The sequence below is a fragment of the Squalius cephalus genome, assembly GCF_949319135.1.
Source record: "Squalius cephalus genome assembly, chromosome: 16".
In the NCBI taxonomy this organism is placed as follows: domain Eukaryota; kingdom Metazoa; phylum Chordata; class Actinopteri; order Cypriniformes; family Leuciscidae; genus Squalius; species Squalius cephalus.
The window spans coordinates 554,195-565,000 of NC_137137.1; the positions used below are offsets into that span (position 1 = coordinate 554,195).

General features: G+C 38.5%; 1 protein-coding gene across 3 annotated transcripts in view; it reads left to right on the top strand.

Moving 5' to 3' along the window:
- The window catches only part of LOC307173467 (uncharacterized protein), a 37,054-nt gene that overhangs the window by 2,221 nt on the left and 24,027 nt on the right, over positions 1–10,806 (top strand). For 2 of the 3 annotated variants that reach the window (XM_079896614.1, XM_079896615.1), the window contains exon 2: positions 201–301. In XM_079896614.1, coding sequence (XP_079752740.1) covers positions 201–301 — 101 coding nt within the window. Of the gene's footprint in view, positions 1–200; positions 306–10,806 lie in introns of all 3 variants that reach the window. The other variant, XR_013823857.1, reaches the window with a different exon arrangement.

Below are 10,806 nucleotides of genomic sequence, written 5' to 3' on the forward strand. Positions count from 1 at the left end.
TGCAAATATTTCTCAAAAATATTCATGCATGTGTGTGTATTTATATATACAAAATAATTACATAATGCATTAAATAATACACTACACACACACATATTATGTAAACAAACTTTTATTTTGGATGGGATTAATCGTTGAACAGCTCTATATCAGTTTTAAAACTAAAATTACAGGGTTTTTTCCCGCTTCCTGTTTTCCAGGAGGAGTGCCGGCGCGGTCGTTTGAGGAACGGCTCCACACGCGCGATTCCTGATTTGGCAAATTTGAAGTTCACCATCGCGTTGGCAAGCGGCGCGATAAGGCCGGTGCTAATTCATTTCTCTTATCTGTTTGTGATGGTTCTTTATAATCCAATGCCTGCTCATTTTCAGCGGCAGGAGGAATGATGTGTGCGGCTGGACCGTTGTGTGTGTGTGTGTGTGTGTGTGTGTGTGTGTGTGTGTGTGTTTCTCTCTTGTGAGGGTCAGAGCAGATGAAGCTGCAGTGTATCAGATGTGGAGTGTGTGGCGTTCAGTGCGGATAAACACGGGTGACTATTAAACTCTGTTCAGGGTGTGTTGAATATAAGGGTCGTGGTTAAACAGGTGCTCACGTCTGAAGCGCTCACACACACACACACACACACACACATACACACACTGAGCAAACTACACTCGACGGCTCAGGAGGATATTGGAGCTTGTTACCAACACAGAATAAAAAAACAAAAAAGGTAATTGTGACTTTCTGTCTCGCAATTCTGATTATTTCTTGCAATTCTGACTTTCTAACTCACAATTATGACTTTCCTGCAAATTCAGAGTTTATAACTCGCAATTCTGAATTTATTTCTTGCAATTCTGACTTTTTTTCTCAGAATTGAAAGATATAACTCTGAATTTTGAGTTATAAATTCTGAATTGCAAGAAACAAACTTGCAGTTGCGAGAAAAACAAAAGTCAAGATTGTGATAAAAAAAACAACTAAATTACCTTTTTAATCTTTTATTCCTTGGTATAATCAAGTCAAGTCAGCTTTATTCCTACAGCGCTGGAGTAGAGATTGTTTCAAAGCAGAATCAATGATGCAAACTTCATCAAATATGAGACTAACTCAGATCCGGCTGTACAGAGGACATTAGATCAGTTTAGTTCAGAAGTGAATCGGCAGTGGACTGGCTCGTTGTGTTCTGTGTTTGTGAACACACACTCCGCTCTGTTAATTGCGTATTTGCATGCATTAGCGCTCTTTAATAGAGGCAGTCGTGCCCTCGCCTGATTTCAATGTTTCTGAAAAATATTGATCTCCACTAATTGACTTTCTGTCTGAGGCCTAATGATTAAACTCAAACTGCAACCTTTGCTTTGAATTTGTGAAGTCCCGCGGGGCCCTTTAAGCAAACTCAGGGAATATGATCACGGGACGCTCATAAACGCTCATGGAAAACTGCCTTAAGACATCAGACGAGCTTTACTGGAACCAAGGGAAGAAGGGGAAAAGAAAGTGTAGTTATTCCGAGTCTGGTCCTGCTCGTGTCCCTTAATTATATTTGACTGAGAACGATCTCATGGACAACCAGCGTTACAGTACATTTAGGCGCCGGTGGAAGTATTGACCGCTCATTTGCATACATAAATCTATCGGCGATGTGACATTCATCAATGAATCTCCAGCCACACACAAGGCTGCTGACTCGCCGCACTGCATTATCATATGTGACGAGCGTTTAATGAACTCTGACAGCCACTGTCACATGATGTTTATGGCATCCGCATTATAGCGTAGCTTCCAGAAAAACAGGACCCAGCGAACATGAACATAAACGTTCGCCCGGTAACGTTAATAAAACGTTTGTTCAAAGTTTTCTGGTCTTTAATAACGTTCTCAAAACATCAGCACAGAAACGTCATTCACGGAACGATTTTCTGAAACGTTTCAGTTGGACGTTCGTCTAACGTTTTTTAAATGTTGCTACTTGTTTCAGAGCACATTCAAAAGAAACATTTCCATAATGTTTGAAGAATGATACAATGTAATGTTTCCTAAACAAACTGGACGTTTAGAATGTTGAGAAAATAATGTTGTTTTTCGAATATATTTTTTATTTAACTGGGAAGCATTTCATATCTTTTCATAATTTATACATCGTTCATTAAACGTTTTAGTTGGACGTTCATTGAACGTTTTTTATATGTTGCAACTTGTTTCAGAGAACATTACAAGTAACGTTCATAATGTTTGAAGAATGATACAATGTAATGTTTCCTTAACGTTCTTAAATGTTCTCTTTCAGAAGAACAGGACCCAGCGAACATGAACATAAACGTTCGTCCGGTAACGTTAATAAAACGTTTGTTCAAAGTTTTCTGGTCTTTAATAACGTTCTCAAAACATCAGCACAAAAACGTCATTTATGGAACGATTTTCTGAAACGTTTCAGTTGGACGTTCGTCTAACGTTTTTTAAATGTTGCTACTTGTTTCAGAGAACATTCAAAAGTAACGTTCATAATGTTTAAAGAATGATACAATGTAATGTTTCCTCAACATTCTTAAATGTTTAAAAAAACTGGATGTTTTGAATGTTGAGAAGATAACGCTTTCATAACTTAATGGGAAGTGTTTTTTGAATATATTTTTAATTTAACTGGGAAGCATTTCATATCTTTTCATAATTTATGCATTGTTCATTGAACGTTTTAGTTGGACTTCATCTAACGTTTTTTATGTTGCAGCTTGTTTCAGAACATTCAGAGAACATTACAAGTAACGTTCATAATGTTTGAAGAATGATACAATGTAATGTTTCCTAAACGTTCTTTAAAAAAAAAACTGGACGTTTAGAATGTTTAGAAAATAATGTTGTTTTTCGAATATATTTTTTGTTTAACTGGGAAGCATTTCATATATTTTCTTCCCGTCAATCCCAATGAATGCGACTAAAGGAAGTTCTGCTGCTTTTCCTGAGAGAGTCTGTTTGCTCTTTTCAGTCGTTTGATCCGGACTTTAATTTATGGACATGTGAGGCGCTTTTGCTTTGATTCAACAGCTGATGAGAGATTCCTGGCGGTTTCTTTTGTTGTGTTGTGCTAAAGGTCAGAATGCAGTGGGAATTCATTTAATTGTGAGACAGCGAAACGCTGGCAGTGTCAAATGACTTTGGCCGTGAGTTCTTCCCATTTCATTAGCTGGCCGTTTTCCAATCCCTCACCCCGTAAATGCGTCGTGACACGCCGGGCGTTTAGTATGCAAGAGATTATGAATGACCGCAGTGAGAAGTTAATAGCCACGATGAGACCCATCAACATCTTTACCAGCCAATCAGCAGGTCTTTAGCGGCGCAGAAACACAGCGGCGCGATGTAATGGAGTTATAACCTCGTTTAGCTATAACCTCATCTGCTCCTGAATAGTTTTACGCTGATCAATAAGCAGTTTTCTGTGGCCTTTTGCTGGTGTCACTTGTCATTGGAGAATGTAAATGCGTGTCAGAAACTAGCCTGACAGTTTCCCTTTGCTACGTTACGAACGGAGAAAAAACCCGTCAGCAATAAAACAGATGATGGTTCGATGCTGTTATTCCACTGGCGTTTGGATGAGGCTTTTAAAATTCAGATTTTATCGTTTCAGCATGAACATCTAAGCGGATATAATTAAGTTTTATCCCATATATGTACACTGATACTATTCTTTTTGCCTCTAATATTAAAGTCCCACTTTAGTCAATGATTTTATCTCTTAAAACTCATCTTTGATCACCCAAATGACATATTTTAACATTTTCCCTGCTCACAAACTCAAGCTGTGTCCCAAATGACGCTTCACGCACCAGCTAGTGTGAGGTTTAAAAGGTTATCTTGTCATCCATTATTTAATAACCACTTTGGCTGCGTAATTAAAGCTGCGACATTCCAGACTTCTTCTTTTTGGTTATTTAAGTGCATTATTCACTGAACTTTACTATTTATTCTACATAATGCCCGAAATATCAAATCAAAAAACGAAAATGACTCTTTTCCAACTTATTTTAAAATAGTTTTTTTAGACTTTTAAATTAATTTCATGAATTTATAGTCTCGCTTTAGTCAATAATTATATCTCTTAAAGCTCATCTTTGATCACCAAAATGACATATTTAAATGTTTTTTTCCTTGAAAAAAGATTCTTCATGCCTTAAAATATCTTGAATGTAACTTGACACCCTTGCCTCATTTAGTATGTTGCGGATCTATGAATATGCAAATGAGCCCCGCCTCCACTCACTCACTCAGCTCAGAGATCCACTGGTTGACGATCACACGTTGATCTGATTGGTTACAAGGTAGTTTGTTTTTCGAATATATTTTTTATTTAACTGGGAAGCATTTCATATCTTTTCATAATTTATACATCGTTCATTAAACGTCAGAAACACCAGCGATTTCAAAGCGTGTTTTTGAGACTGTCTTTGGTTCACTGCAGTTTTAAGGAGGAAATACTCAGCAATGCTGTCGACTTATGAACTTACACATGCTTTGTCTTAAAGCGTATTAAAAACCCCACATAGACACATAAACAATATTAAAAGCTGGATTTTAACATTTTCTTATTGTCTTTCATGACATTGGATTACAGGTTGTGTTTTTATTAAACACAAATTATTCGATAATATTACAAAGCATTATATTGTAAGGACTATGATGCTTTTGTTAACCTTTGACCTGTTCTGTAAACTCCTTTATTGACATCCTCAATAACACAAAAGAGCTCGCACATGCTAAACAGATATTGATGATTATCGTTGGGGAGAGTCATAATTGAAAGTAGTTCTTCACATTGTGAAGCAAGGAAATCATTATTATATTTAGTTTTATTCATCCGCTTTGATTTGTGTTGTTTAACAGCGCGAGTCTCAAAGAGAATCCCCCAGAATCCCACAGCCGAGAGCCGTATATATCTGCTCTCCCAGCACAACTTCTTCAGCTTATTAAGATTTCAAAGATACAAACCCGAGTTCAGTAATTGCTTTCTTGAATCTGCCTTTAATAATTACACGTGGCAAAGCAGCAGTGAAAATTAGAACGGCAGAGACTAATGGAAAACTAGATTTTTTCACTGAATTAGAGAGCAGGACGATCCATATATTGACAATCCATCAAGATGAACGAGATCAGGAAAAGTGTTTCAGACTGTCCGGGAACAGGGAGGCAAACTGGGTGTGATGCAGCATGGCACGAGCGCCGGGGATTCTGGGAGAAAAGAGAGAAACCAGATGCGCCTCGTGGCTGTGTCACATGACTGTCTGACATCAGACGGTGCGTTATTGTACATTTATGACATCAGGCCATGCGTTATTGAACATTAATGACATCAGATGGTGCGTTATTGAACATTAATGACATCAGAGCGTGCGTTGTTGAACATTAATGACATCAGACCGTGCGTTGTTGAACATTAATGACATCAGACCGTGCGTTGTTGAACATTAATGACATCAGACCGTGCGTTGTTGAACATTAATGACATCAGACCGTGCGTTGTTGAACGTTAATGACATCAGACCGTGCGTTGTTGAACGTTAATGACATCAGACCGTGCGTTGTTGAACATTTATGACATCAGACGGTGCGTTGTTGAACATTAATGACATCAGACGGTGCGCTATTGGACATTAATGACATCAGACGGTGCGTTGTTGAACATTAATGACATCAGACGGTGCGTTATTGAACATTAACGACATCAGGCCGTGCATTATTGAACATTAATGACATCAGACGGTGCGTTATTGAACATTAATGACATCAGATGGTGCGTTATTGAACATTAATGACATCAGACGGTGCGTTATTGAACATTAATGACATCAGATGGTGCGTTATTGAACATTAATGACATCAGACCGTGCGTTGTTGAACATTAATGACATCAGACGGTGCGTTATTGAACATTAATGACATCAGACCGTGCGTTATTGAACATTAATGACATCAGACCGTGCGTTATTGGACATTAACGACATCAGACGGTGCGTTGTTGAACATTAACGACATCAGAGCGTGCGTTGTTGAACATTAATGACATCAGACGGTGCGTTGTTGAACATTAATGACATCAGAGCGTGCGTTGTTGAACATTAATGACATCAGACCGTGCGTTGTTGAACATTAATGACATCAGGCCAGGCGTTATTGAACATTAATGACATCAGATGGTGCGTTATTGAACATTAATGACATCAGACGGTGCGTTGTTGAACATTAATGACATCAGAGCGTGCGTTGTTGAACGTTAATGACATCAGACCGTGCGTTGTTGAACATTTATGACATCAGACGGTGCGTTGTTGAACATTAATGACATCAGACGGTGCGCTATTGGACATTAATGACATCAGACGGTGCGTTGTTGAACATTAATGACATCAGACGGTGCGTTATTGAACATTAACGACATCAGGCCGTGCATTATTGAACATTAACGACATCAGACCGTGCGTTATTGAGCATTAACGACATCAGACCGTGCGTTATTGAACATTAATGACATCAGACGGTGCGTTATTGAACATTAATGACATCAGATGGTGCGTTATTGAACATTAATGACATCAGACGGTGCGTTATTGAACATTAATGACATCAGACGGTGCGTTATTGAGCATTAACGACATCAGACCGTGCGTTATTGAACATTAATGACATCAGACGGTGCGTTATTGAACATTAATGACATCAGATGGTGCGTTATTGAACATTAATGACATCAGACGGTGCGTTATTGAACATTAATGACATCAGACGGTGCGTTATTGAACATTAATGACATCAGACCGTGCGTTGTTGAACATTAATGACATCAGACGGTGCGTTATTGAACATTAATGACATCAGACCGTGCGTTATTGAACATTAATGACATCAGACCGTGCGTTATTGGACATTAACGACATCAGACCGTGCGCTATTGGACATTAATGACATCAGACCGTGCGTTATTGAGCATTAACGACATCAGACGGTGCGTTATTGAGCATTAACGACATCAGACGGTGCGTTATTAAACATTAACGACATCAGACGGTGCGTTATTGAACATTAATGACATCAGACGGTGCGTTATTGGACATTAATGACATCAGACGGTGCGCTATTGGACATTAATGACATCAGACCGTGCGTTATTGAACAGTAATGACATCAGACCGTGCGTTGTTGAACAGTAATGACATCAGACCGTGCGTTATTGAACATTAATGACATCAGACCGTGCGTTATTGAACATTAATGACATCAGACCGTGCGTTATTGGACATTAACGACATCAGACGGTGCGTTATTGAACATTAACGACATCAGACGGTGCGTTATTGAACATTAATGACATCAGACGGTGCGTTATTGGACATTAATGACATCAGACGGTGCGCTATTGGACATTAATGACATCAGACCGTGCGTTATTGAACAGTAATGACATCAGACCGTGCGTTGTTGAACAGTAATGACATCAGACCGTGCGTTATTGAACATTAATGACATCAGACCGTGCGTTATTGAACATTAATGACATCAGACCGTGCGTTATTGAACAGTAATGACATCAGACCGTGCGTTGTTGAACATTAATGACATCAGACGGTGCGTTATTGAACATTAATGACATCAGACGGTGCGTTATTGAACATTAACGACATCAGACGGTGCGTTATTGGACATTAACGACATCAGGCCGTGCGTTATTGAACATTAACGACATCAGGCTGTGCGTTATTGGACATTAACGACATCAGACCGTGCGTTATTGGACAATTAACGACATCAGACCGTGCGTTATTGAACATTAATGACATCAGACGGTGCGTTATTGAACATTAACGACATCAGACCGTGCGTTATTGGACATTAACGACATAAGGCCGTGCGTTATTGAACATTAACGACATCAGGCCGTGCGTTATTGGACAATTAACGACATCAGACCGTGCGTTATTGGACATTAACGACATCAGGCCGTGCGTTATTGAACATTAACGACATCAGGCTGTGCGTTATTGAACATTAACGACATCAGACCGTGCGTTATTGGACAATTAACGACATCAGACCGTGCGTTATTGAACATTAATGACATCAGACGGTGCGTTATTGAACATTAACGACATCAGACGGTGCGTTATTGGACATTAACGACATAAGGCCGTGCGTTATTGAACATTAACGACATCAGGCCGTGCGTTATTGGACATTAACGACATCAGACCGTGCGTTATTGGACAATTAACGACATCAGACCGTGCGTTATTGGACATTAACGACGTTATTGGACATTAATGACATCAGACCGTGCGTTATTGGACATTAATGACATCAGACATTAAAAATCTTTAAAAACTCTAATATGCAAATCCTGGGTTGAGTCTTCTGGGTCAATTTTCTGGGTTGTTTTCTCAGTGTTTGGGTAGTGTCTATGTTACCCAGCTCCTGGGTCAGGCGTAACAACACAATGTTTGGGTAGTTTTTGTGTAACGCTTGAATTACTTCTAAATGTTTAATTTTTACTTCTAATATTTGCTAAACAAGCTTAAATGTATGCAATATGTATTCAAAACTATATAAAATATGCTATTTAGTAAAATATGATAAAAATAATGAATTATCATGCAAACCAGTGATGGTGTGGGGTATTATTTTTTAAAGAGGTTAGAGGATTTAAGTTAATCTGTAAACATTTATTAATGTATGAAGTAAAAAAGAAAAAGCTAGTACGGTAGTAAAAATGAATCAATCCAGTGTGCTGGGTTAAATTAACCCAACATGTGTTCTGTTCTATTTTTAACCCATATTGGGTTGTTTTTAACCCAGTGTTTTTTACAGTGTGTCGACGAAATCAAACTAGAATTTTGAACCTATGTTCAGATTTCTGTTCTTGAAATGTATGCAAAGGACTGCATATTTAATTAGATAATGCCTCATTTGCATATTTAATCAGCGCTTTTCTGAAAACTTGTGAATAATGACCTGTGGAATTATCAAACCCTGTTCACCTGTAGTGTCTTGCCTTAAAGAAATGAAGTATTGATCCGAGTGAAATTACATGCACGAGACAAAGATCCATTATACAGTTTACAGTCACAATCACGTTTATGGAAACATTGCATTAAAGCTCCTGAAGTTTCTTCCAGACGTTTGATCCGTTCCCGTGAATCGGTCCCTAAATCCGCCACACGTGTTTACGCACAGATCCACGTCGCTGTTGCGTTTCCCCGCTTGACGCAAAGGTACAAATTACAAGATTATGATGTATCATGTATTCGCAAAAGTCTCTTTGTTTGGGAAGAAAATCAATAGCGAAGCTCCTGGAGCGGCTCTTCCTGGGCTTCACGTTTCCGGATAGGACGAGTCCAGAATTGCTGATTCTACATTTAGAATGACAGTGATTCATATGGTGCTGCTGTCTGGTTATCCGGCTAACTTATACCTGAGGGTCTCCAGCTGACATTTCATCTACAACTTTGGGAAAGGTTAAGGGCCGCGGGGCTACGAGCCGCTGGAAACCTTTAGCATCGGCTTATTTTTAGACTCGGAGTGAAAAACTCTGCTTTGTTTGGACTCGTCCGCCTCCAGAGGGCCGATGAGTAATTTAGCAGCTCTGTTTTACAGGAGAGGTAAACAGGTAAAGTTGTTGAACCAGAGAAAGACCTGTTTCTGTGCTAAAAACACGGCCGAGGGGAGTGAGCGGGAATGATGAGGAGTTACACACACTGGTAATGAGATGCCTTTCATTCCTTTCGTTTCACGTTAATCCTAAAGTTAATCCTAAATGTAAAAAGGTGCACTTTAAAATTTTTGATTTTTATATATATATAGATTTAATGTTTTATGTAGAATAGATACTCAATTCTCTATTTTGTCTATTTATTTTCATTTTCTTTTTCATATTATACATTTCTTTTCTTTTTTTTCAGATTTTGTTTTTCTTATTATTAATTAATTAATTTTGACACAAAGTTTTACTCTGAAACTATTTTTGTTAAATGTATGTCAAATATGCAAGTCAGAGATAGAAACGGTTGAACACTTGTTTTTCAGTGTAGTTTGGAATAAACTGTTAAGTTTGGTTTGTTAATTAAGGATAAAAAGTTATCTTATGTAATAAATAATGTGTTGCTTTTGCTGAAATCTTACACACACAAATGTATGTACTGAACATGACTATTGTTTTTAAGGAGGAATTTCTAGTATATTTGGAGACATTGAGAGAGATGAAGTCCTAAAGCAGTGTATATTTGTTCTCCTTATTGGAAGATTTTGGTTTTTATAATTGGAAAACCTCCTTCTCCCCTACTCTCCTTTCTCTCTTTTTTTCTTCTTTTCTTTCTCTTTACTTTGTCTTTAACTTGCTCACTGTTGGGAATGGTATGCATATTGTGATGGGATTGAATGTTTGTAAAACTTTCAGTTATTAATGCCTTTCTGTTAGTGTTCTACAGATATATAAGTGTACGCGGGGGTGCACATCACTTCAGGTCTGGTTCTCAGGGGAGAGATGCTGCAACTGATCCGTGTTAAAGCTATAGAAGTGGTTTCTCCTCCTCTTCTCTGGTTTGATTAACACACAGCTGTGGGTATATTAGGCTGCTATCATTTCAAGACGAATGCTCAGATCCAAGGCTCCGTGTGCGCTTGTTCTTGCGCTTGATGTTTAATCTGACAGGACTTAAAAACACATGCCAATATTAAACTTTCATGATGGGTAAACTTGCATTTAATCCGCGAATCACATGCGTTCCGAACCGAACTAAGATCCCTATACGTGCATGTGTTCTGGCGATATCGATGCTCAAACGT